General features: G+C 45.0%; 3 protein-coding genes across 30 annotated transcripts in view; 2 read left to right on the top strand and 1 right to left on the bottom strand.

Moving 5' to 3' along the window:
- LOC122870137 (butyrophilin subfamily 3 member A2-like) overlaps positions 1–27,306 on the top strand; it is a 53,062-nt gene that overhangs the window by 3,930 nt on the left and 21,826 nt on the right. For 11 of the 25 annotated variants that reach the window (XR_006376501.1, XR_006376500.1, XM_044183959.1 and 8 more), the window contains 9 exons: positions 5,076–5,178; positions 6,415–6,756; positions 9,257–9,547; positions 9,642–9,767; positions 10,077–10,108; positions 10,266–10,307; positions 10,752–10,817; positions 11,419–11,514; positions 17,418–17,472. Coding sequence is in view for 23 of the 25 variants with exons in the window: in XM_044183959.1 (XP_044039894.1) it covers positions 5,085–5,178; positions 6,415–6,756; positions 9,257–9,547; positions 9,642–9,767; positions 10,077–10,108; positions 10,266–10,307; positions 10,752–10,817; positions 11,419–11,514; positions 17,418–17,472 (1,144 nt within the window). In the remaining 2 variants the exon portion in view is untranslated. Of the gene's footprint in view, positions 1–5,075; positions 5,179–6,414; positions 6,757–9,256; positions 9,548–9,641; positions 9,768–10,076; positions 10,109–10,265; positions 10,308–10,751; positions 10,818–11,418; positions 11,515–17,417; positions 17,499–27,306 lie in introns of all 25 variants that reach the window. The other 14 variants (XM_044183981.1, XM_044183978.1, XM_044183979.1 and 11 more) reach the window with 5 other exon arrangements.
- On the bottom strand, positions 18,199–23,369 carry LOC122870264 (low affinity immunoglobulin gamma Fc region receptor II-like). Of its 4 annotated transcripts, none has more exons than XM_044184358.1 (7): positions 22,353–22,632; positions 21,987–22,239; positions 21,714–21,875; positions 21,548–21,607; positions 20,903–21,157; positions 20,476–20,721; positions 18,199–20,199 (listed from the first exon to the last, which is right to left on the bottom strand). In XM_044184358.1, the coding sequence occupies exons 3-7, from the start codon at positions 21,766–21,768 to the stop codon at positions 20,051–20,053; spliced, it is 765 nt and encodes a 254-aa protein (XP_044040293.1). In that variant the 5' UTR covers positions 21,769–21,875; positions 21,987–22,239; positions 22,353–22,632; the 3' UTR covers positions 18,199–20,050. The 4 variants fall into 4 exon arrangements, with proteins under 4 accessions (XP_044040293.1, XP_044040294.1, XP_044040295.1 ...); XM_044184359.1 differs by having other exon boundaries at positions 21,714–21,832; positions 21,987–22,095; XM_044184360.1 differs by lacking the exons at positions 21,987–22,239; positions 22,353–22,632 and adding an exon at positions 23,026–23,369 and having other exon boundaries at positions 21,714–21,832.
- Positions 22,715–27,306, top strand: part of LOC122870704 (butyrophilin subfamily 3 member A3-like) — a 44,002-nt gene continuing 39,410 nt past the window's right edge. The window contains exon 1 of the mRNA XM_044185065.1: positions 22,715–22,927. The gene's annotated coding sequence lies outside the window, so the exon portion shown is untranslated. The remainder of the gene's footprint in view (positions 22,928–27,306) is intronic.

The raw sequence follows: 27,306 nt of genomic DNA, 5'->3' as shown, positions 1-27,306 counted from the left end.
CAGGGGACACCGAGATGGACACAGAATGTTCTTTATTTAGATGACAGCCTGATAGTACTAATTTATAGCTAGGGAAGTCCGCAAGAGGGAAGATTCACTGGAGACAGAAGATCGAGGAAGACGGGAGATCGCTGGAGACTGGAGATTGCTGGAGACGGGAGAAACGCTGGAGAAGGGAGATTGCTGGAGAAGAGAGATCGCTGGCCAAGGGAGATATAGACGTTATGCCGAGTGGCATGGAGAGTCCTGGTCGCAAACAAGGTCGGCCATAGACTGAGGTGAGTGCAGGGCTTATATGCAGGCTGTGATTGGGAGCTAATGCGGAGCAGGAGTGTAATTGGGAGCAGGTGTGGGTGATTAGTGGATGGTGGAGCCTGGCGTATCTGTGACAGAGTAATGGCCTGTCACTAATGCCGTGTGGATATGGTTCTGAAATGTAGTGTTAGATGGAAAATAGGCCTTGTCTTCTTTATGGGGTTTGCGCAGGTCATGTGCAGGTCTGTCAACACATATTGCTTCAAGGCTCTTTTCACAAATGCAACAGTGGTTATTCCAAGCCCTATCATCTCCTGGATTTTGTCTCTCACTTAAGGGTGGATATGTCTTGAATAGCAACATCTGGAGTCAATGGTTTGGTTTTGGTGAGCTTCCACTAGTGGAATTTTGACATGATAAATTGTGGGGTTGGTGGGTTTGTTTTGGCCAATTCTTGCTTTTGCCTTTTCATGGCATCTTCTTTTCTGGCTGTGGAGGCATCTCCTTTGACTGTCATACCTCAAACAGTTTAAAAACAGAAGTTTTGCTAAACAACCACACCTTACCATGTTTACTCTTACAGTGCAATGGAAAGACTAAGCTCTGTACTCCAATAATTTAGAGTAGAAAGATAAGCCTGTTATACACAAGAGGGCTTTATCCTTTCTGTTTCGCAGAATTCGCATTTTGAATCAGGCTTTAAAAATAAAACCAAAAATTCACCTCTTCACATGCAGAATAAACTGTTTTGCTGGACAGTCCAGTTTCTTCCCTTTCTGGACATGGAACCTCTTTTTGGGATATACATGTTCCAGAGAATGTCCCAGACACTTCCCACTGTGAGCAACACTGCATGCAGTGGGCTAGCTAAGGTTGGGCTGGATGACGCACCAGCCCAACCCATTTTTTCGACGGACTCCTACAGCCCCGCCTTTCGTTGATCCACCCTCACCTGCTTTTTTGGATGAGCTGAAGTGCTGCTGGGCAGATCCAAGGGCATCAGCTCACCGTGGCAGAGGTGCTAGGACCCTGGACTCCATCCGCAACACAGGGGAACATGGCCTAGATAATATGCCTCCAGTTGACCAGTGTATTGCCTCACTGATCCTCTCAACAGATGAGATGCTAAAAGATAAAGCCTGATGTCCCAGGCCACAGTGCCTGGTAACTGACACCCTTCTCTCGAGGGCTAATGATATGGCTGCCTGGATGCTCCCATGTGAAGGCCAAATACCGTGAAGAGAGAGAGTTGGCTGACACAAATGATGCAGCACTTCAGGCCTTAGTGTTGATGACCAGAAAGCTTGGTCAGCTGATGTCCACCCTCATCCTGACACGACGTCAGGTGTGGCTCGCACAGGCGCCTATGTCAGACGACTGTAGGCAAACCCTGCGAAAACTCCCTGTTGTGCCAGTAGTTTGGGCCAGAAGCAGAAAGAGCGTTGGAGCGCAGAAAACAGTCAAGTCAGGGATCAGAAGCCTGGGGACATTGGGGTAGGGGCATGGGGACTTGCTCTAGGAAACATGGCGCACGAGACCCACACCGCACACAGCAACTAAACCCAGCACCGCAGGCCTGGCAACATACCCAGGTTGCTGCAGGCAGCTGGAACCAGCCCAGATGTGGTCAGCCACCACATTGCCGACCCTAGCAGTGGGTACAAGGGCATGACCAGCGCCCCCAAATAAACCTTGAGGCACATGCTGAGGGCCTTGGGCTGACGGTGGGCAGATTTAAACAGCAGCGCTTTACTTTACACAGTTGCGTAGCCCCCTCAGGGTAAAGCGCACTACAGCATGAGACCTGCCGCTGGTCCTGCAAGCCTTGAGCAAGTCACCCTTTGAGCCTATGGCAGGGGTGACCCTGAGTAATATGTTGATGAAAACTGCCTTTCTTCTGGCAGTTATGACAGTCAAGCGTGTGAGTGAGCTCCACACACTTTCTTCTGTTAGTCTTATGTGCCTGCGGTGGAAGGCAGATGGTTCTAGGGTGATGTTGTGGCCAAATATTAACTTCCTACCTAAGGTCTTGTCACATTATTCGGGCAGGCATACCATTCTCCCCCGTTTGGATCCGAGGTGGTGGAAAGGGCCAATTTGTTGTGTTTAGTTTGGGCATTGTAGTTGTACATTGGGGCAACGCAGAGCTAAGGGTGGTCAGAGCAGTTGTTTTTCTGCTACAGAAGGAAAAACAAGGGATGTGCACTGTGTAAGCAGAGGCTCTCCCACTGGGTTGTTGAGACAATCAGACTTATGAGGCAAACCTGCCCCCTCAGATGTCATCTATTATTCTACCAGGGGGGGTGGCCACATCCTGGGCAGCAATGAAAGGGGTGCCACTATCCATGATCTGTGCAGCGGCGTCCTGGACAGCACCTTGCACCTTCTCAAGGTTTTTTTGCCTTAATGTTGCTTCTGGATCCACACTAGCATCAGCCATTCTACCTTTGGCTGCTGCAGTTGACCAGTAGGCAGGTGTCTGCTTCCTCGTGACACTGCTGGTATGAGGCATCCACTTTGTTTACTGACACTAGCAGTCAGGAAGGAATGAAACAGAACGGAAGATACGAAAGTCACTATGGTCCTGCAACCTGGGCAGAGCGCGAGGAGACATATCCACTTGGCTTACTGCTGCTGGCAGTCATCCAGGAATTCACAGAACCATAGTTCCCTTCGTAACTTCCATCTTCAGAGTAGTTCTCCACTTGCCAAAGCTGTCTCAGTTTGCTAGTATCATTCAAGTTGCCATACCTAGGATCATAAGAAATGGCCATTTACACACATTAACCGAAAGTGTGGCTTTCCAGCAGGGTTCCCTGTTCTTGTTCCGAGGTCACAATTGTAGAAATATGGCCACTGCTTCTCTACAGTTTTATAAAAGATAAAGGCACCCAGGATATAAGACGTTAACCCAAAGAGCAAAGATTAACGTTATTGTCCAATCATACTGTGATTTTACTTGACTCACTCTTACTCTCTCTCACACAAACACACATAACTCTCATACACTCGCTTGCCGATTATAAACTGAACAGCTAACGATAAGGTGCGATTCACTGTATCAAGCGTTCTGCACGTGGGGCTTATTTACCAAAAGAAACCTGTTAGCTTGTTAACAGTTAGCTGACATTAGCTACCCAGTAAATTTCATCCAATATTTTAATGGCACATGATATGGGGTACATGTTATGACATTCTAATGTTTGCATTGCTGGATAATGCAAATTAAAAGTAGTAACCTACATTATTTGTACAAATGAAATGACGGATCCTGTGGACACGTACCATAACAACTGCAATCACGCTAAGCAGTCACACTGGTTATCAATATGGTAAGTCGCCACAGGTTTTCCCAATCTAGCCATGTGCGTGTTGTAAATAAAACACCAAGGATAAAGACAGTGGGTGACTTAAAACTTGAAATAGAGCAGTGCAAGCCTTAAGTGCAGCATCAAGAAGATTGTATAATGTAACTCAGTAGTTAAGAATTAAAATAAACCTAAAAATTATAAGAAGGAATTATAAGAATTTAGGAAAATTTGTGTATTCCATTATGGTCATTTTAGCCTTATTCTTGAGTTGCTACCCAAGCAGTGTGAAACAGATTTGGGAGCAAATAAAAGATAAAAATAAAAACATTATTCAAAGTGATAAGTAAGCTTACTTTCATATCTTATAAGTACAGCAAGTACAAGGCATTAGTGCTTCAAACAGTCTCTGTTGTAGGATGATATTGGTTTACAAAAGCACAAGGGTTCTGTCGGTCTCTGAACGCTCTTGCCCTCCTCAGAGACCCTCTCACCATCCGTGTACAAAGTTTTTTTAATTCTTTTTTATTCTGCACACCGAGCTCCACAGGATCTTCTATAAATGGTGATGCCATTTTCCAAGAGAATTGAATAGCCAGTAGTCTATATAGGCAGTACTTTTATATGTGTTGATCTCTTATCTCGAACATGAGCAGGTATGGTGTTCAGCATGAGTTAGGCTGAGTGAGGCGATATACCACCGTAAGAAGTGAACCACCGTCGTAAGACTGAAAACCCAGGGTTAAACCTGAAGTTACCGTGCTAACCCCAAATCCTGCTTCGTAGTTCAGGCCCCTGGTCTTACCAAATTCTTGTGTTCTGTCAGCGCAGAACACACTCTGCCCATTGAGTGCAATAGCTTGGGGATGCTGTGGTGAAGCCAGCTGTCTGTGAAGATGTGGGCACAACAGTCTCTGCTCAAACCATGATCTTGTCCTAAACCAAAACAAGTAGTTTTGGTGCTTAAACCTAACCAAAGTGTGACTGTTTCACAACGATAACTACGTATTAAATAGGCGTCTCATACAGACACTGAAGCGTACCTTGTGTGTCTGAATGAGACGCTGAGTAGCGTGAAAGCAGTGTCGGTTTTTGGTGACCTGGGAATGAAAACGGTGATCTGACAAAGGGAATCCATAGATGGGTTACTCAAAAACTGGCAACCTTTACACAGATACACATGTATATAAATAATAATAACTACTACAAACTATTATAAAGTCTATATATCAAGATTCCGGTCATTTCTTTTTATTAATTTTAAATTGCATTTTTAATCCGCCAAGTCACATAAATCACAAAACATTTTATTATTATTGATTTTACAGGTGGCACTGAAAGTCAAGATACCTGCGGCTTTGATTTCAACGTTCTCGTCTTTAAAAAAAAATCTGTCTCTAAATAGGTGGAGACAGATTTAAGCCTGCTCAGGAATGGGTGAATTACTTATTTTACCTAAATAACAATTTAAAGCATTTTTTTTAATACACTTTATCTCTGGTCCATTTTCAGAGCTGCAAGATGCTTCACCAGACAGACGGACTGTCCCTTCAGTCTCCACTCAGACCCCTCAGTGTTTTGCTTTTCCACCTTCTCCTGATACACTCTTGTAGAGGTAACTCCCACACAAATGCTCACATTTAGGCCTTTGGATCCAATATAATTCCACATATCATCATATCATATAGGCATCAATGAATGCTATTAAATGTAAAGACGGCTGTTGAGAGATTTAGGACAGTGGCTTTTTAGTTATTCAAACACTTTTCCTCTGAAGGAAAAAATCGGTTCACCAGTCATCAGTTGAGTTGAAACACAAAGGGCAGAGCCAGAAAACCAAAGTGTTGCAGTGGCATTCAGTACAGCAGGTCAACTATTTAACTTGTTGTCTCCTGATATTTATTGTCATTACAAAGTGACAGAATTACTTCTGACTGTGTGACAGCAAGTGGATGAAGCCTGGGACGGGGTTACCTTTGTATCTACATGGAGCAACCCTGTCTTCTAGAAATGACATTTATATACTACAAATTACTTTTTACAATTACATTTAATCAGGGAATTTAATTGCTACCAGGATGATGTTCAATGTTTTTTCCAGCCGAAGAAGTGCTAAGTTCTTATACTACACAGAAGTCATAGGAAGGTGGTCAGCTTGATGATGGACTTACAAAGTGCAGGATTTCCCCACCAGAGACTGGGGTTCACATACCCTGTGCTTTGGTGTGGGGAATAAAAACACTGTGGGTAAGGTTAGGGGAAGATCATCATGTTGGTTAAATGTTAATACAGTAAACTCATCCTGGCTCGTGATTCAAGTCTGCCTTGTCTTGAGAGCTTTGACCATGATGACCTTTCCCTGACTTTAATGTGTGTTAATAAATGTTTTGAGTTGCCTAAAGAGAACCATAAACTATATAAAATAGAGTTTTTGGTTATATATAAAATTGTACCAATGTTAATCATGCTGTAGTTGCTACTATGTTGATAAAAATGTGATTGGGCACATTCCATTCCTCTCAAAAGGTTTCTGGTGTTGCAAATAATGTAATCTGGGAGATAGGATTGGATACATACTTATGTTCATTAAACTGGCCTTGCCATGAACGACTTGTCTTTATCCCACTAATTGTAGAATATGGACAGAAAACTGGAAAAAGTATGATGTCATCGATGGTTCAGTCTTAGCCATTTTCTCTCCCCTCTCAGTTTTCTAATTGATGTACGGCAAATGCTGCTGCTATACTGATACTACACATTAATTTACTTTTGAAGGGTCTGTATTATTAAAACGGTGTCTTGGTAGCTGCTTTCTACTGCAGGAATAATAAACAGATATATTTCTTTCCAGGTCAGTACGAGGTGATTGGTCCACCTCAGCCCATAGTGGCAGGAGTTGGTGATGACATCATTTTGCCTTGTCACCTGAAACCTGCGGTGGATGTCACTTCAGAGATACTGGAGTGGAAGAGATCTGACCTGAATCCTATATTTGTCCATGTGCGGCGTGCTGGTCAGGACCTCGAGAAGATAAGAAATCCTTCCTACAAAGGAAGAACTTCACTGTTCACCGACGAACTGAAACACGGAAACATTTCACTGAAACTCTCCAAAGTACAACTCTCTGATAAGGGAACGTATGAATGCTACATGCCAGTACATGATAAACAGTCTTCTGTTGAGCTTGTTGTTGGTAAGTACACACATTCAATAAGTTTGCATACTGCAGTTTGAATCAGAATCAGAATCAGAAATACTTTATTGATCCCCGTAGGGAAACTCTTTGTTACAGCAGCTCGTCTTTACGTCAGTGCACACAGGAGAAAGTACTAGAAAACAATATGATACACTATAAACACTATAAAACAGGTCAGAAATAAATTAAGTATCATGTCGGTATAAGTATAAGATAAACTAAGTGTCTAATATTGCACGGAAGTAGTATTCAGAATATTGCACACTTATTATTAATTATTGCACACTTATTATTAATTATGGCAGAGATGTAATGCTCAATGTCCAGTTTAGTGACCTAGGGTCAAACAGACTAACCCTTAGAGGGAGGAGTTAAAGAGTTTGATGGCCACAGGCAGGAATGACTTCCTGTGGCGCTCTGTGGTGCTTTTTGGTGGGATGAGTCTTCCGCTGAAGGTGCTCCTTTGTTTGACCAGCACGTCATGGAGTGGGTGGGAGACACTGTCCAAGATGGCATGTAGTTTGGCCAGCATCCTCCTCTCTGACACCACTGCCAGAGAGTCCAGCTCCACCCCCACAATGTCACTGGCCTTGCGGATCAGTTTATTGAGTCTGTTGGCGTCCGCTACCTTTAGCCTGCTGCCCCAGCATGCAACAGCATACAGGATAGCACTGTCCACCACAGACTCATTAAACATCCTCAGCATTGTCCGGCAGATGTTGAAGGACCTCAGCCTCCTCAGAAAATAGAGGCGGCTCTGGCCCTTCCTGTAAACAGCCTGAGTGTTCTTGCTCCAGTCCAGTTTGTTATCTAAGTGTACTCCCCGGTACTTGTAGTCCTCCACAATGTCCACACTGACCCCCTGGATGGAAACCGGGGTCACTGGTGTAGGCTCTGCATCCAGTAAAGGATTTTGGTGGGAAAAGCTTTCAGACATTGATGTTGGGAAATGAAGTGTACAACCACAGTCTGCCTACATCACTGTCAGTGTTATAGCGCTGAGTACTGCAATATCATTGTGAGTATCAAGTTGTCGTCTGCTTCACTATTTTAAATCTTAGTAATGCAGAAACTGTTGTACATGCTTTGATCTCCTCACGCTTTGATTACTGTAACAGTCTATTCACTTGTCTTAATAAAAAAACTTTGACACGACTGCAGACTGTACAGGACTCAGCTGCTCGGCTGTAAACCAGGACCAAGAGGTTCGACCACATCACACCTGGTTCAGCCTCTTTACATCGGCTCCCTGTTTGTTTCAGGATTGATTTTAAGAGCTTGTTGATTACTTTTAAGGCTCTTCATGGCCTGGCTCCAGATTATATTTTAGACCTTGTAATCCCTTATGAACCTTCACGTACTTTGAGATCTTCGGGTCCTCTGTCTGTTCCTGAGTCCAGGATGGAAACTAAGGGGGACAGAGCTTTGGCCATCAGGGCCCCGAGGCTCTGGAACAACCTGCCCGAAGACATTAGGCTGTCTGAGTCAGCGTCTTCGTTTAAGTCTCGTCTCAAAACACATTTTTATCTGAAAGCAGATCCTGATTTTACCTGAACTGTTTATTTTATTGTTTTTATATATTTTATATATTTTATTTATTTTATGATTTATCATTCACTGTGGTATTTTATTTCTCTTTTTGTGAAGCACTTTGTACTTTGTTTTGATAAGTGCTCTATAAATACATGTATTATTATTATTATTATTATTATAAAGATTTAACAGTTATTTTTTTAACACCAAGAACAACCATGTTGACAGGAGGAGCACAGTCAGTCAGTGTTATTCATGGTTACCAACATTTCATCATTTCACTATTTGTACTATTATTTATAATTACAACTTCTCGTCAGACATCTTATCCGGATTTAAACGTCCCAGTCAAGAGACTGTGTCGTCCCTCATTCGTCCAGGAGTGTTCTATCGTAGAAAAGGTTTCAGTCGTAGTCATCTGGACACTGTTTTCAGAATCAAGACGTTTCGGCTCCCATCTGGAAGTCATTCTCAATTGTGAAAAAATTGGACGGGAACAGTTCCCGTCCAATTTCTGAAAACAGTGTCCAGACTGAAACCTTTTCTACGATGGTCCCAGTCAAGAGTTCAAATACCAACTTAATTTCACAATAAAGGTCAAATAATGTAGTTACAAGAAAAAGGCTGATGCTGGTGACTTAAAACAGCCAACTTAGGACTGAGGATACAGTAACTTGATTAAGGCTACAGTTTCATCGTCATGCTAATGTAGAGCTCCGTAAAGTCTTGATTCTTGAAAAAAGGGAGCTTTAGAGATTTGCAGATTTAAGAGTCCAATGAAAAATTGTATTATGCAGGATTAGAAAATATCAATTTTCTGCAAGATTTTAATTAAAGCACATCTCAAATCATCTTATTTTCTTACTTTAAATTTTTATTTGATTTGGAGATTATTAATTATTGTCCATAGTATCAATATTTTCCTTCACCTAACACCTCTGTTTTAAACTTTTCCTTTTCCCAGCATCAGATACTGTCTCCTCACCTGACATCAGTTTACAAGGGATGGACAGAAACAGAGGGGTGATTTTAAACTGTGAGTCTGCAGGCTGGTATCCAGAGCCTGAGGTGCTCTGGCTGGACGGTGAGGGAAAGCTCGTTTCTGTTGGACCTACAGAGACCATCAGAAGTCCTGATGGCCTCTATACTGTCAGCAGCAGAGTGACTGTGGAGACGAGACACGGCAACAACTTCACCTGTAGAGTCCAACAGCAGAACATCAACCAGACCAGAGAGACACACATCCATGTTCCAGGTAAACATGATTTTTAAATTGTATGATGATGTGTTGATTGTTTTGGTTTCAAATAGCTCATGTTATCATGTTATTCTGTGTTTTATCATTTCAGATGATTTCTTTGATGTCCAGTCCAGTTCTTCTCCTGTCACAGTTGTTTTGGCTGTTAGTTTGGCTGTTTGCATCGTGTTTAGTTCTGCAGTTGTCTTTTTTGTGTGCAAATGGAGACAAAAGATCAGTAAGTCACAAATTAATTGCAGTGCTTTGTAAATGTCAAGTTATCGTTTAGGTTTTGTGGGGAACAGTGATATGAATTGTGTAATTGGGTAAATATAATTTCATTTGATCAAAATGTCAGTATTTTACAGGTTATAGTGTTGATATAAAATGTAGTGGTTGGTCTACTTTTATTTCCAATCAGTCAAATTGTCAGGTGTCGTATTTTTATAACCTATTTTACAACTCATTTTAGACTGAAATGTCTCATATGCTGTGATACTTTCCTATAATGCAAGTAAATGGTTTGATTCTATTCTATTTTACACAGAGACCAAGAGAAGCCGCTCTGAAGAAACTTTGGTAGGGACACAACAACCAGTCTCAGGAAACATAAAAATTGAGGAGTGTTCATGAAAATACTTGTAGGCTGGAAATGAACTGTCATTGTTTGCAGTGATCACTCACGTGCTTTAATAAATGAGCATGTTTGTCTTCATCTCTCTCTCCTCACTCTTAGATGGAGGGAAACCGAGCTGCACCAGCCAGCTCCTCCTGGTTGGTAAGTGGTCCAATCATCCAATCTGAGGTTCCTAATATATAAAATAACCAACCCTGTCTCCTAGAAATGACGTTTATATACAACTAATATGCCACAGCAAATCTGGCTGGATTACGTTTAACCAACGTGCTTTTGTTGCCTAAACATAACTACAGGCGAGACTCTGGACGCCAACCTCGGTCTCTGCAGTCAAAGTCCTGCTTTGACCGGCCATGGACCACCTCCTGTGACTACAGTGAGGTACATAAAGGCAGTGCTTCAGTCATTCGAAGAAACGTTGCCTCAGAACACAATCCAGGCAGCGACCACAGCGTGATTGGGAATATAATCTAGAGTATGTAAACATACTTTCTAGGAGACAGGGTTGAAAATAAAAGACAGAGGAAATTCAAATCCTTTACTTCATATCCTTGTTTTTTCTCTCTCTCCTTCCCTGCTTCTCAGACCTCGTGGAATTTGTACAAGTGGTTCAAGGATGAGCATCAGAGGAGAGTGGAGGCTGAGACGAAGGTTCATCGTACTATTTTCTTCATATAAGACTTCTTTCCAGCTTACTACTTGTTTGTTTTCAGTTCTCCTTCAAATGTGTCCCAGCTCTATATCATCTTTAGTTCATTTGTTCAAAGTGGCAAACCTCTTAGACCCACAAACCAAAAATGGCAGGAAACATGATATGATTTCCAAAGTGTTATTAACTTGTGTGTGTTAGTCCAGCAATTTATGTTTCCTCTCTGAAGTTCGATGGTACAATGATTTAAAGCAGCTATAATCAATATTTTTATGTTCACAATGTATCAAATGTCAATGTGAAAACAATGTCAGTGAAGGAAATAAATTAATAACCAGCTGAGAATCCAGTCTGTCTGTCTCAGTGTTTTCCTCACTCATAAAGACAGAACTGTGACTTTGCTCCATCTAAAGGTCCAACTACAAAACTGCAGCCTTTCTTTAACATGAAGACTTCACCTCTCTGTTATACTTGAACTAAAATGCTGCACAGATCAGACCATGTTGGACCTTCCTGTCATGTTTTATTGTTTATCTAAACTGGCATTCTTTAATAAGAGAAAAGGTCTCTCATCTTCTGTCTTTATCTTCTCTCTCCTCTCAGGTGGAAAGTCTGACAGCTGATGTCCAGATGCTCAAAGAGGAGAAGGAGAAGAGTGTAAAGCAGCTGATAAAGGAGCTGGAGACCAAGAATAAAGAGGTTAATCTTTTAATGATATTGATTTCTTTGGTTTTAGTTTTAAATCTCACAATTACTGCTTTATTGTATCTTAAGCTGATTTAAATGTTTAACAACACAAACCACACAAAGAGTCAAAGTATTTTAAGATTAATATTTAATTGAAGCGATTGTGTTTTGGTGACTTTGGCTTTACTTCCTCGTTGTTTGGGATCCCACAGACGCCCACTGTTATATGGATACAAATAATATTAATAATTGCAAAATCAACCCCTTACCTTTCTTTCCTTTAAATCATTTTGTGTCTTTTCTTCTGACCTGAAAATATGAAGAAAAGCTTTCTAGTGGTAACCGTTCTGTCTGACACTAACTGGACTGCACATTTGATGAAGGTGACAAAATACAGAAATGAGTATAAAGTATTGTTATTACACCAAATGAGAAATATTTCATGTTTTATATGTTATAAGGTCTATGCATGAACTAATATGTATTCCTTCAACTGCCTAAAAGTCATTCACAGACAAAGTGTGCTATCCTTGTTACGGACAGAACAACCAGAGACAATGGTAAGGAGACTGAGAGAGTTTATTACTGCACAAAGGTAATATGGGATGGTAATGATACTGTCCTTTATCTCAATGCTGGTGGAAGAGTGTGGGCACTGGGGCGACACACTCTGGAGACTGGAAACACACAGGAGCTTGGAGACACACAGGAGCCGGAGGTTAGAGCGACACACTCAGGAGACTGGAGACAGACGGGAGTCGGGAGCTGGAGCGACACACTCAGGAGACTGGAGACAGACGGGAGTCGGGGTTCGGGGTTCCAAGAGGTAGTTTTCTCAATGTTACGTAGCAGGTAAGTCCGTGTAGCAATTCGTAGGAAGACTGCGATGCTCTGTCCTTCGTATGAACAAGACCGGACACTGACTGAGGTGAAGAGCTGGATTATATAGGGAGTAGAGTGGCTGATTATGTGCAGGTGTGCGATGGATGACAGGTGCTGGGAATTAATACTCAGGTGAGGAGGAGCGGTGTGGCTGTGATGTGGTGGAGCCTGGCGTGTCTGTGACAGTACCCCACCCCCTCACGGTCCGCTCCTGAGGACCGGGGACCCCGACGTCGCGGCGGCCGACCTCTTCCTCGGGGGGCTGGTCGATCTGGATGGTTGGAGTGGAAATCTGTCAGAAGAGAGGGATCGAGAATGTCATGTCGGGGAACCCATGACCTCTCCTCCGGACCGTACCCCTCCCAATCCACCAGGTATTCCAGGAGGCCACCACGGCGTCGGGAGTCCAAGATCTCATGGACCTGGTAGGCGGTTCCATCCTCTAGGATTAGCGGTAAGGGGGTATCTGCCGTGTCGCCAGGCTCTGTGGAGACAGGAACAGACGGAACGGTTTGAGCAGTGAGACATGAAAAGTAGGGTGAATCTTGTACTGTGTCGGTAACTGGAGCTTGTATGTGACAGGGTTGATTTGCTCGATTATGGTAAAGGGACCAATGAATCTGGGACTTAGCTTTCTGCAGGGCAGGCGCATCCTGATGTCACGGGTGGATAACCAGACCTTCTGGCCGGGCAGGTACCTAGGAGTGGTGGATCTCCTACGATCGGCCGTCAGCCTGCGCCTGCAGAGTGCTCTCCTGAGTTGACGATGAGCTGCGTCCCAGACCCTCTCGCTCTCTCGGAACCAGTAGTCCACGGCAGGAACCTCCGAGGGCTCCCCGGACCATGGGAAGAGAGGGGGCTGGTAACCGAGCACGCACTGGAAGGGAGTGAGTCCAGTGGATGGTTGACGTAGCGAGTTCTGGGCGTACTCGGCCCAGCCCAGGAACCGGTTCCAAGAGTCCTGATGGCCATGGCAGAAGGTACGTAAAAAACGCCCAATGTCCTGAATCTTCCTCTCCGTCTGACCGTTGCTTTGGGGATGATAGCCAGAGGAGAGGCTGACGGTCACACCCAGGAGTGAAAAGAAGGCTTTCCAGAACCGGGAGATGAATTGTGGACCTCGATCTGAAACTATGTCCTCCGGTAATCCGTAGTACCGGAAGACATGGTTAAAGAGACATTCTGCAGTTTCCATGGCCGTGGGTAGTCCTCGGAGTGGGATGAGGCGGCAAGACTTCGAGAACCGGTCCACGACCACAAGGATACAGGTGTTGTTGTCTGATGGAGGGAGATCTGTGATGAAGTCCACTCCTAGGTGTGACCAGGGTCTATTGGGCGTCGGCAGGGGACATAGTTTGCCTGCGGGAAGATGACGCGGAGATTTAGACATGGCACATCCTGTACAACCCTGTACGTACCTTCTCACATCCCTTGCCATACTTGGCCACCAGAAGCGTTCTCGTAGCAGCGAGAGGGTTCCATTGGCCCCTGGGTGACCAGTGCCCAAAGAGGTGTGAGAAGTGTGGATGAGTTGATTACGCTGGGTTCTTGGAACATATTGTAGACCGGGGGGACAGCCCGGCGGAACATTGGTAGAGACATTGGAGGAGGGAACTGAGTTAACTGACCATTGGATAGGGTTAACGAACACGTGCTGTGGTAAAATGGGTTCTGGCTCCTCCGTGGTGGTTTCGGGAGCGTGTAGCCGGGATAATGCGTCTGCCTTTATGTTCTTGGAACCGGGACGGAATGAGATGTTGAAGTGAAATCTGGTGAAGAACAGGGCCCAGCGTGCCTGACGCGGGTTAAGACGTTTGGCTCGTTTGAGATACTCTAGATTCTTATGGTCTGTTAACACGGTAAAGGGGTGCTGGGCGCCCTCCAGCCAATGCCTCCTCTCCTCTAATGCTAACTTCACTGCCAGCAGTTCTCGGTCACCGATGTCGTTGTTCATCTCCGCCGGGCTGAGTTTCCTGGAAAAGAAAGCACATGGGTGGAGTTTGGCTGGGTTTCCCTGAGGTTGTGATAGCACCGCTCCTACCCCAGTAGTAGAGGCGTCCACCTCGACTGTAAACGGTCTCTCGGGATCAGGATGGGTTAGGAGCAGTGCACTGGTGAAGGCACTCTTGAGGAGGTCGAATGCTTCTTGAGCAGCTGGTGGCCAGGACAGAGACTTGGGCTTATTGTGAAGGAGGCTGGTTAAGGGATGGACTATCCTGCTGTAGTTGCGTATGAAGCGGCGGTAAAAGTTCGCAAACCCCAGAAACCGTTGCAGCTCCTTTATTGTGGTTGGAGTGGGCCAATTCCGGATGGCCTCCACTTTCCCCTCGTCCATCTGGATGCCACTACCACTGATGACATAACCAAGGAACTGCACAGAGGATTGATGGAATTCACATTTCTCGGCTTTGAGGAAGAGGTGATGACTTCTCAGGCGTTCTAGGACCTCCAACATGTAGGCGATGGTCCTCCAGGTTCCGGGAGTAAATCAGGATGTCATCGATGTATACAATCACGAATTTATGGAGGAACTCCCGGAGCACCTCATGGATGAAGTCCTGGAAGACGGAGGGGGCGTTGGCCAGACCGTAGGGCATCACTAGATATTCGTAATGGCCGGTAGGTGTTACGAAGGCCGTCTTCCATTCGTCCCCCTCACGTATCCGGATCAGATTGTATGCGCTGCGGAGGTCCAACTTGGTGTAGATAGTGGCACCGCGAAGTTGTTCCAGCGCAGCAGGGACGAGGGGAAGTGGATAACGGAATTTGACGGTAATCCTGTTGAGTGCTCTGTAATCTACACAGGGCCGCAAGCCTCTGTCCTTCTTGGCCACGAAGAAGAAGCTCGAGGCTGCTGGAGAAGTAGATGGTCTGATGTAACCCTGGGCAAGGGCCTCCTCAATGTACTCCCCGATGGCTTTCTGTTCTGGAATGGATAATGGATAGATTCGTCCATGGGGCACTGGTTCACCCGGGATGAGGTCTATAGCGCAGTCCCATGGCCGGTGCGGGGGCAACTGAGAGGCTCTCTTAGGGCAGAAAACATCTTTGTAGGCGGCGTAGCAAGGCGGGATTTCCACTGACTGCTTCTCTCTGGGACTTTCGATGGAGGTTGTGTACACGTGGAGCCTCCGAAGGCGGGATGCTGATGGTATGGGTCGACGAGGGAAACAGCCAGGGAAACAGGACTTACCCCATTTCAGCACTTCACCTGTAGCCCAGGAAATAATGGGGTCATGTTGTTCCAACCAAGGCCGCCCTAAGATTACCTCTGCAGTTGAGCCCTCCAGAACCATTAAGTGCTGTTGTTCCTCATGCAGTAGACCCACCCGGATGGTGACAGGACAGGTAGCCCTCTGAATGCCGCGGCGGCTGATTGATTTCCCGGTTATGGCTCGGACCTGGTAACTGGTGGGTGTGACGGAAGTCTTGATGCGGAGTTGGCGGCAGAGGGAGCCGGAGATGAAATGGAATGGATAGGTTAGGGGTCACCAGAGTTATTTCGGTAGATAGGGGTTTACTAAATGGGAGTCTAGGAAGTATTACACTCACCATTGGACGTGGTGGTCTCACTGGACAGGTGGCCCTATTATGTCCAGAAGCTCCACAGTACAAGCATAGTCCTCGGGTCAGCCGTCTCTGCCGCTCCGTCGGGGTTAGTCGGTAGGAGTCTCGTGGACTGCTCGTTCCATCCACTGGCTGCCGCGAGGGTTCGGAATTCTAGGGCGTAGTCCTGGATCGACCGCTGACCTTGCTTCAGTTGATATAATTTTTCTCCGGCCGAGGAGTCTCCAGCTGGTCTTCCGAACACCTCGCAGAAGTGCTCCAGGAAACTCGTCAGGGATTGAGTTACAGATCCGTTTTGAGCCCAGATGGACTCGGCCCACTGTAACGCTCTCCCCTGTAGCTGGGAGATAACAAAAGCTACTTTGGAGCGCTCAGTGGGGTACAAGGAAGATTGCATCTCCAGGACCAGGGAACATTGTAGAATGAATCCATTGCAGTCCTCCCCCGATCCAGAGAATGGCGCTGGTTTGGCCATGGGACTGGGACATGGCCAAACCAGCACTGCTGGAGTGACCGGAACGGAAGCGGAAGTCGCGGAGGTGGAGGAAGATGGTGGTGAAGCGATGAGGCCCCGGCGCAGGATCTCCAACAACTCCTGAACTGGATCCGAGGCACTCATGCTGTAATCCTGTTGTGAGGTCCGGTCTTCTGTTACGGACAGAACAACCAGAGACAATGGTAAGGAGACTGAGAGAGTTTATTACTGCACAAAGGTAATATGGGATGGTAATGATACTGTCCTTCATCTCAATGCTGGTGGAAGAGTGTGGGCACTGGGGCGACACACTCTGGAGACTGGAAACACACAGGAGCTTGGAGACACACAGGAGCCGGAGGTTAGAGCGACACACTCAGGAGACTGGAGACAGACAGGAGTCGGGAGCTGGAGCGACACACTCAGGAGACTAGAGACAGATGGGAGCCGGGAACTGGAGCGACACACTCAGGAGACTGGAGACAGACGGGAGTCGGGGTTCGGGGTTCCAAGAGGTAGTTTTCTCAATGTTACGTAGCAGGTAAGTCCGTGTAGCAATTTGTAGGAAGACTGCGATGCTCTGTCCTTCGTATGAACGAGACCGGACACTGACTGAGGTGAAGAGCTGGATTATATAGGGAGTAGAGTGGCTGATTATGTGCAGGTGTGCGATGGATGACAGGTGCTGGGAATTAATACTCAGGTGAGGAGGAGCGGTGTGGCTGTGATGTGGTGGAGCCTGGCGTGTCTGTGACAATCCTACACAGTGACGTTACTTATGTTTGGGGTCAGTTCGAGGTCGAACTCCCTGTTTGACCTCTTTTGACCAAACTGTTATAAAACTCCAATAGGAGAAATTCAGATTGACTTATTTGCACAAATCAGACCATGGAGGACATTCCTGTCATGTCTTATTGTTTATCTAGACACGCATTCTTTAATAAGAGAAAAGGTCTCTCATCTTCTGTCTTTATCTTCTCTCTCGTCTCAGCTGGACAGTTTGAAAGATGTCCAGATGCTCAAAGAGGAGAAGGAGAAGAGTGAAAAGCAGCTGAAGACCAAGAATCAAGAGGTTCATCTTTCATTGATTCTTGTTTCCACCCACGTATTTGTTGGTTTTTAGTTTTAAATCTCACAATTACTGCTTTGTTGTATCTTAAGCTGATTTAAATATATAACAACGTCAACCACACAAAGAGTCCGAGTACTTTAACGCTGTAAAATTAAACTGAAGCCATTGGGGTTTGGTGACTTTGGCTTTACTTCCTCGTTGTTTGGGAAATCTGATATGAATCTGAAACCAAGAACTCAAAGTACATGAGAACAAATCTGAGACACCAAATAACTTTTCTGAGACTGAACAGACCCAAGCCTTGTGTTGAATAACTGATCTGTGTGTGTGTGTGTGTGTGTGTGTGTGTGTGTGTGTGTGTGTGTGTGTGTGTGTGTGTGTGTGTTGTCTCCCTCTCAGCAGGACAACAGCAGCTCTGCCAGTCTCAGGACAAGAGGAAAAGTTCAGTAGGTGAATTCACGTTTGCTGGATTTCAGCACTATTCACCGTTCAGCATGTAGGTGTTCTGGTGCTATAATCAACAATTCAAAACATGTTTTGTTTGAAAGTGGTGAAAAATCTGCTTTTGTTTCATTGCCGCTGTTTTCTGTGTGCGTATTACTGAATATCAACTCTTCATTGATGAGGCAAAATATCATTCTGAAAGCTCCAACAGTGAACTGTTGTAAAGACAAACGGTAGATATGACCTGTTTTTTGGGACTCCACTGTCTGTAGCCGTGGGTCCCATTCCCAGTGTACACGCTAACACCTGTTTGTGTATATATATCAGTACGTGTATGAGGATGTGTCTCTGCTGTGGAATTATATTATTCTGATGTGTTTGTAATGACGTGACCTGCTGACTCACCATGCATGCTTCATTTTGCACTGAGGACTGAAGCGTTTGCACTTCTGCACTCTTGCACATTTCCTCACTGTCTGTCCAGCCCTGTAATGTACTGAATAGAAATACTTCAAATCAAGACTCCAGTCTGAACCTCTTTGTTCTCTGTGTGCGAGTCCTCCCCTGCTGCAGCACAAAGACAAACGGTCAAATAAATCCATCTCCAAACCAAAATGTGGGCTAACATAACTCTGGAGCTTTTATTTTGTATTTTTGCTGGATTGAATATTTATATTAAAATGCGATCTTCACAAAGAGCTTCACACATGTACATTTACAGTAACGTCACAGCCGTCTTCTGGATCTTCTTGACAGTAAAGATATTTTATGTTATTGTACGTTTTGTGTTGTTTGTAATCAGTTTAGGATTCCCTGCTCCTCTGTTCTGTAATGACCAGACAAAAAGCATAAATACTGTACATGTTTGAGTTCAACCCTGTGGAACTCCAAGTGTTTTCAAGAGTCCAGATGCTGATGTTCATTTTTGACAGTATTTGCTTTGACAAATATCAACTTCCAAATATGTTTTTTAATTTGTCCTGTGAGATGCAGCTTTACAGTTTATGAATACAGATTTAATTTTGTATTTATAGAGTGATATTTGTACATTCTTTGATGTTTCGCAAAGTTAGTTTTGCTGACAAACTTTTGTTAACTTAAAACCACTCATTGGATAAAATTCAGTTTTCCCCAAAAACATCTGATGTGTCTTCCTTTTATTTGGCTCAGTAGAGCCCAATATTTGGTAACAGTTTACATTTACATGATCCATCACAGTTTAGTTAACATTAATGATCCTTGGTTACGAAACAAAAGAGTCTAAGAGTCTACAGCAGTGGTTCCCAACCGTTTTGAATTTAAACCCGTTAAACTGAAGCAAAGTCTTCTTGTGACTCTGAATAAGCGCCTGCAGAAGTCTACCAGCTGAGACCAGTTCAACTAAAAACTTATTTTTTCTTTGTGTATTTGTGAAATTACAAATCTCTGCTTATGTTTTTTACCAAAATATCCAAGTCAGAACCTTCGTCGCAAATCTGCTGATTTAAGTCTTTCTTATATATGGAGCTTATTTTTCTTTTGTTTATCAAAATAATAACAATAAGAATAAATGAAATTAAATCTAATGCAGAACTTCCAAATCGGCTTTGTTATTTTCTCGTTAAGTGTTTCTTGTTTACTGGGCTAATTTTCTTTGTTCACCTAATGCAGAACTTTCACTGAAAGTCTGCCGATTTAACTCAAACGTCTTTATCAAAATACGTAACATGAATAATGTTGAGAGTCCTGAGGAGGGAAAGTGACCCAGTACTTCACAAGAAAAAACAATTAGTGGAAAATCTAAAAATTATCATGACTCTGTGCAGCAGAAACCTTTTCCTTCCTGTTAATCATCTCATGACCCCTTGTGGGGCGTTTGACACCGAGGTTGGGAACCACTGGTCTACAGCCATGCTAGCAGCCATGTGAGGCTGCACTATAAGGCGTAGCTGTGCTTTGAGCTATATGCTAAAGTCAGCATGCTAGCATGCTCATAGTGACAATGCTAACATGCTAGCAGGTATAATGCTTTTAACCTTTCGAGGTTGTTCTGATATTTTGGGACAGGCTAAGCAAAAAGGCAGGTGATGCAGTAACAGCAGAACGTTTAACAGGTGCAAATGTGAATATTATTTGTGTGGAACTCTGAGTTTCCCACGGTGAAGTAGTCCCACCAGCAGCAGCAGCAGAGCCACCATCACGATGGTGAAAACAGCCCTCAAGAGGAGGAGAACGGAGAAGAAGTGATCCGAGAAGGGATAAGTCTCTCTGTAAAGGGCTGCAAAGACAAGAGAATACATCTGCTGTAACGCCATGGCAGTATTACAAGTGTGTAACAGGCTGTCTCTACGGGCTGCTGTAGCATTACTCTGGCACTAACTGAAAATTGTTTGGGTTGTGTTCTGCTTTTTAACTAGCCATTAGTAGATAAAACGATAATATCATAATTGTAGTATAATAATAATTGAGCTGTCCTCGCACTGCAGACACGCTAAAATTAAATCATTTAAATCAAATCTTAGCTATTATAAATTTGAAGAGTGCAATGTCTCACCGCTGACAGCCAACCAGCTCTCTGGGGATTCTCCAACATCAGAGATGTTGCACTTGTAGAGTCCTTCATCGGACTTGGAAACACCGTGGACAGTCATCTCTCCTGTAGAGCTGTTCCCCATGAGGAGGCCATCTTTGTAGAAATCAGCTGTGAGGTGGGAGGAAGTCATCTTGTTTCTGCAGCGCAGAGTCACGTTGTTTCCCTCTTTCACAGGGAGGACAGGACTCTCCAGGATCACAGAACCAGCTGAAAAACAAAAGGTTTTATAGCTTTTTTTCACATTTTATGAAACACACTTGTTTAATCAGTTTGTGGGAGTTAGATTAGAGGATTGATATCAGTTAAATCTCTTTTAGCTCAGTTTTTTTTTCCTGAAGATAATCTCATGGATTTCAAACTGACTCTTTTTCTAGAAACTTAAACCTACCAGTGACAGTGATGTTGGCACTGTTGCTCCTCTCTCCTCCTTTAGTCTCACACCAGTATTCTCCACTGTCTGCTGGATAGGCTCTTTGAATAGTGCAAGATAGTACTGGCATCCTCTCATCACATGATGTAATAAACTCCTCAGTACTCCTGATCCCTCTCAGCTGAGTGGAGCCATCAAGACCCTCACAGTGGAAAGAGACAGACTCGTATTCAAAGACCTGCAGTCTGTTTGGAACAATACGAAAAGCTGCATCTGAAAAAGAGAAACGGACAAAGACAGCTCCAAAAACATATCGCCCAAATGAAAAATGTAATCACTGTTCTTTGTAGCAGACACAAGTTACCGTTGGTCTTTTTGCATGGACACATTCTGGGATACCCTCTCAACATGAACGCTAAATATTTAGAAACTTTTCACAATATGTAATATTTGATTTCGGGTCACCTTTCTATTCAGGTTCATTTATGAACAAATAGAGGCCTATATCATTCATTATATTACTCTACACAGACAGACATACAAGTTTAAATGATTTGTATCAACCTTAAACGTGGGTTCAGTTTGGAGATGAAAAGAAGTAATGTATGACACACACAAAAAAAGTAAAAGGTGTATCTTTAGGATGAAATATTTGCTACCCACCATCTTTTTGATTATAGCTCTTCTGAACATGTGCGCCCGACAGAATGATGACAAACGTCACTGGACAGGAAAATAAAGAAAACTGTCTCAGGCGAAGATACATTCATATGCAAGAGTATATCAAACTTAAAAGGAAGAAATGGAGAGACCTGAGCGTCATACTCACACAGTCTGATGCAGAGAGCTGTAGCCTCCATGTTGTCTTGTTGCTGTCTGAGCATCGGACTGATACAGCAAAAGTAGGATGTGAGAACTTCCCTCTTCCTGGGCAGTTTCTTTCTGATGCTGTTGGAAAGTTGGGGCCAGACTCAGTGGTTTCAGCATAGAGCTATATTTGAAACCTTGATTTAATATGTGGCTAATTCCATAATTATAACAATGTAAATAAATGCAGTGATCATATTGTTCACTGTAGCACTCAATAATGTAATGAACCCACCACACCAAACTAAAGCTCCTGCTGGCGGTTTCCTGTTGGCCAGTTGTAGCCGCGACTCAGTGGTGCAGCATCACAAGCAGCAGCGTCATGCATACTGACCAGTGCGCTGCTGTAGATGTAATACACATTGGGACAGTAGGTGACCGTTTCCACCTACTTACTGTTGAAATGAACAGCATCTCACAGTTGCCATAGAGTTTGTTATCTGATGGAGATTGGGCGGGTTCAGTCAGCGTCAAACTCTGCTAGTGAGCTGTACAAAACCAATGTGAAGAAAGAGCTACGTGATATCCAGCATCCTGCAGGGCAAATACAGTATTTACAGATATCACATATTCTCCCATCCTTCTCTTTATCTCCATTTACCTCTTTTTATTTCACTTCCAGTCTCTTCACCAGTCTCTCAGTCACAAACACACAGAATAGAAAGAAGTCCTATCCTGCCCGCTGCAGTAACATAGCAGGCTTGTCATCTGCCTTAATGAACATTTGCTTTTACTCAGTTCCCACAACAAAGAAATGTTGTTAGTGTTTCTCTGCAACCGCCAGATTTGACTGCAGTCAGTGTATTATTTTAGAACCAGTTAGCTGGTAACTGAGCCAAACTTCAGATGCTCATGAACGGAGAATCTGAAAGTGAAACTCAGCTCAGCTGATTCACCGTGACGTCACGCTTATAAACAACAGTCACGTCCGGTAACAACCGTGAGTGAAGATGCTCGTCTCTGGTTTGAACTGCGGAGATATGTAATATCGGTTAATTTGTTTATTTCTGTTGTCGTTTTCAGCCGTAAAGTTCAAAATATCGAGTTAAACACGGTGGTCCGACCTATCTGGCGTCTCTGCTGTGCATTTTTAATGTACTGTGTTGCTTTGCTTTGTCACAGATAAAGCAATTCCCCCCAACAGCGACATCTCACCGCCGGTCGGACTAGTTTTGGGTAAGCTCAAGCTTTTATTTTCTGCAGCAGATCCTCCAGCGGCACTGGCAGTCAGTGGGTGTGGCACCGGGTCAAGTTACTTTCATATTTGGAATTACCTTCAGTAGCTCCGTGTCAAAGCCTCAATTTCTCCCAGTTCTGAGATATGTTGGAGACCTAATTTAGGCAGACGTTTCACAGTTTTGATCAACTCAAAATCACCAAAGATGACGATGCAGTTGAAAGCGCACTGCAGCTGGAACTGTTAGTTAGGGAACATCATAAAAGAGCAATACAACCCATTTCAATCTTCAGTAACTTTCTTTGCTTTTCAACATAAAAATCTCAAACCACTGCCACTGTAGAGAGTGACAGCTCTCTCAAACAAACAAAACTCAACAAATCATGGTTGTCAATTATGGAATATACAGGACTATATTCAAATGATAATGTAAACTAGAAAATGCAATTCCACATCAGCAATATAATTTTCCACATATTATTTGAGTAAATATGAAAATGCAATAATCCAGTTTTCATTTTCACACACTTGTATGGGCTTTATTAAAATGTTGCACCCGACTGTATTGTGGACAATATTCAAATGTTAATTCAAATTTGAAAATTAAATATAAAGAATGTAACCTGATTTTCTATTTATGCAAGCAATATTTAAGTCAAAATGAAAATGTAAATACAGTTTTCTGGCCATTTGAAAATGAAAACTGCATTTGATATTTCATTTTCAAAGACGTAACCTGCTGTACAGTGGACAATATTCAAATGCAATAAGCAAAACAGCGCCCCCAGTCTTTGCATTTCCATTTACATGTCACCATGCTCTTTTTGGGTCAACATGAAAATTTAAATGTAATCTGTCAGTGCTCTCATCAAAGCGGGTCTTTTTTTGGTCTGTTTTAATTGTGTTTATAGGCCTATATGATTGGAAGTCTGCACATGGTGTTTTATTTTGAAAATTGACCGTATTCTCTATGCCCTTTCAGTGTCTGACTTCTTGCCCGGTTCGATCTGCTCATAGAAACTGACATGTTTTTTCCACCAACAATGAGATGCATAATTTTTCCATATCTCTCTGTGGTAAACTCCTCATGGACTGAAGGAAGAGCTGAAGTAGTGAAAGTTGGCCCAAAGATGGCGCTCACCCCAAATATTGACATCACAATTACCCACAGTCACCCTGTGGTGAACTAACAAACAATTAACAGCAGCTCTTAACAACAGATGACACATTTCCAAATGGAGTTTCATGATCAATCTGCACCATCTGTAACAAAAGACAGAAAAAGAGACAATTGTCTGAGTGTTAGATGTTAGTTCATCACATATTTAAAGCATTATGATTTGGCAAATATTTAGTTTGCTCTGTTCAATATGACCTGATAATAGTCGAATAATAGTTGGTTTGTACAAACCAAAAAAAAAGAGACGCAGAATATTTAGACGTTTTATAAGTTGCATCTACTAGCATCACGTCTCCATATCGCTGCAAGAGCCTGGTCTGTTTGGCATGTTGGCGTATGAAGAGAAACTGATGAGAAGTTACATCATCTTGCCCCTTAGTGCACTTCCTAAAGAACAAACGGTTCCTGTCATCTTCTTCCTTTCATTCTGCCACTTTCCTCTCTAGGAAAAGAGAGAAGAGCAGAGTGAACAGACAGGCAGGGACACCGAGATGGACACAGAATGTTCTTTATTTAGATGACAGCCCGAGAGTACTAGTTTATAGCTAGGGAAGTCCGTAGGAGGGAAGATTCACTGGAGACAGGAGATTGAGGGAGACGGGAGAAACGCTGGAGAAGGGAGATCGCTGGCGAAGGGAGATCGCTGGCGAAGGGAGATCGCTGGCGAAGGGAGATATAGGCGTTATGCCGAGTGGCATGGAGAGTCCTGGTTGCAAATGAGGTCAGACATAGACTGAGGTGAGTGCAGGGCTTATATGCAGGCTGTGATTGGCAGCTAATGGGGAGCAGGAGTGTAATTGGGATCAGTTGAGGGTGATTAATGGATGGTGGAGCCTGGGCTGGCGCGGGGCTGAGGACCTCCTTTGGACGACCCGGTAGCAGAACCAGGGTGGAGCTGAGGACCCCAGGTGGACGACCTGGGGACTGGCCTGGCGCGGAGCTGAGGACCCCAGGTGGACGACCCAGGGACTGGCCTGGCGCGGAGCTGAGGACCACAGGTGGACGATCCGGGGACTGGACAGACGTGGAGCTGGGGAACACTGGCGGACGAACCGGGGACTAGACAGGTGTGGAGCAGGGGACCCCGGGTGGGTGACCCGGGGGCTTGACAGGTTCGGAGCTGATTTCATGCGGTCTGTGATGAAGTTCAACCCCATCTGGAGGCCAGCAGCGAAGACCGAGACCTTCCGGATGCCGGCGGCGAATACGAAGGATGGGACCCTCTGGAGGCCGTCGGCGATGACTGAGAATCACAAGAGACTGACTGCGAAGACGAAGGTTGGGACCCTCTGGAGATCAGCGGCGAAGATGAAGGCTGGGATCCTCTGGTGGCCGGCGGTGAGGATGGAGTGTCACAGGAGACTGCCGCTGAAGACGAAGGTTGGGACCCTCTGGAGGCCGGCGGCGAAGACGAAGGCTGGGACCCTCTGGAGGCCTGAGGCATAGGCGGGAACCCTCTGGAGGCCTGCGGCGAAGGTGGGAATGCTCTGGATCCTGGCAGCGAAGGCGGAGACCCTCTTGGACCTGGTGGCGAAGGCGGGAACCTTTTAGAACCTGGCGGCGAAGGCAGGGACCCTCTGGCACCTGGCGGCAAAGGCGGGGACCCTCTGGAGGCCTGCGGCGAAGGCGGGACCCTCTGGAACCTGGCGCCGAAGGCGGGGACCCTCTGGGACCTGCCGGCGAAGGCGGAGACCGTTTGGCACCTGGCGGACCTGGAGGTCTGTGGCGAAGGCGGGAGCAATCTGGAGGCCGGTGAACCAGATCAAGGGCCGGCGACGGCACAGCTGGACAGGGAGCCGGGGACTGGCTGCTGCGATCCAGCAGGGAGTGATGGTGCCGGGGCTTGGGACAGCCATGGCGCCGGAACTGGGGACATCTGCGGCGCTGAAATTGGAGACGGCAGTGGAGCCGGCGAGCAGCGGGGCGGCGCAGAAGGCGAGTAGCTGGGAGGCGGAGAAGGCGAATAGCTGGGAGGCAGAGCTTCGGTGCAGGCAAGTAGTGGGTTGATAGACTGAGGACTGGAGGTGTGGATTAAGGGCTGGCTAATGAATTGATGACTGGCGGGCCAAACTCCTTCCTGAGGAGTGTTGCAAACCTGCCCAAAGAGTTGAAAATTGCCTTGTCTCGTGCCCATAGGGATCCCGCCCAGCAAAGTGCCGGGTCGACTAGCCGGAGAACCAAGAAGGCCACTTTGGATCGTTCGGTTGGAAACTGGTGTGGATACAGCTTGAAAACCAGGCAACACCTCACCAAAAATTCCTTGCAATCCTCTGCTGAGCCTGAGAAGGTCCCTAGTTGTGTCATCTTGCTATTAGATAGAAGTGGTGAAGGATGGGTGAGGAGATATTGTTGCACCATATCCTCCAGGTCCAGGAAGGGTCCATCGGGGCTCGAGGCTGTCATCCTTTCGGGCCGTCCGACCTTCTGTTACGGAACAGACAGGCAGGGGACACCGAGATGGACACAGAATGTTCTTTATTTAGATGACAGCCTGATAGTACTAGTTTATAGCTAGGGAAGTCCGCAAGAGGGAAGATTCACTGGAGACAGAAGATCGAGGAAGACGGGAGATCGCTGGAGACTGGAGATTGCTGGAGACGGGAGAAACACTGGAGAAGGGAGATTGCTGGAGAAGAGAGATCGCTGGCCAAGAGAGATATAGACGTTATACCGAGTGGCATGGAGAGTCCTGGTCGCAAACGAGGTCGGCCATAGACTGAGGTGAGTGCAGGGCTTATATGCAGGCTGTGATTGGGAGCTAATGCGGAGCAGGAGTGTAATTGGGAGCAGGTGTGGGTGATTAGTGGATGGTGGAGCCTGGCGTATCTGTGACAGAGTAATGGCCTGTCACTAATGCCGAGTGGATATGGTTCTGAAATGTAGTGTTAGATGGAAAATAGGCCTTGTCTTCTTTATGGGGTTTGCACAGGTCATGTGCAGGTCTGTCAACACATATTGCTTCAAGGCTCTTTTCACAAATGCAACAGTGGTTAAGCCCTATCATCTCCTGGATTTTGTCTCTCACTTAAGGGTGGATATGTTTTGAATAGCAACATCTGGAGTCAATGGTTTGGTTTTGGTGAGCTTCCACTAGTGGAATTTTGACATGATAAATGGTGGGGTTGGTGGGTTTGTTTTGGCCAATTCTTGCTTTTGCCTTTTCATGGCATCTTCTTTTCTGGCTGTGGAGGCATCTCC

The sequence above is a fragment of the Siniperca chuatsi genome, linkage group LG22, assembly GCF_020085105.1.
Source record: "Siniperca chuatsi isolate FFG_IHB_CAS linkage group LG22, ASM2008510v1, whole genome shotgun sequence".
Classification (NCBI taxonomy): Eukaryota; Metazoa; Chordata; class Actinopteri; order Centrarchiformes; family Sinipercidae; genus Siniperca; species Siniperca chuatsi.
Note: the sequence above shows the minus strand (reverse complement) of the source record. Positions and strands in the feature narration are given on the sequence as shown.

Excerpts from the sequence above, each read along its gene's own strand:
- LOC122870264 (XM_044184360.1), bottom strand. The coding sequence starts at position 21,768 with ATGCTCAGACAGCAACAAGACAACATGGAGGCTACAGCTCTCTGCATC. Across the intron at positions 21,158-21,547 it reads GAGCTATAATCAAAAAGATG|ATGCAGCTTTTCGTATTGTT; the intron begins GTGGGTAGCAAA and ends TCTCTTTTTCAG. Across the intron at positions 20,200-20,475 it reads GAGCTGGTTGGCTGTCAGCG|CCCTTTACAGAGAGACTTAT; the intron begins GTGAGACATTGC and ends TTGTCTTTGCAG.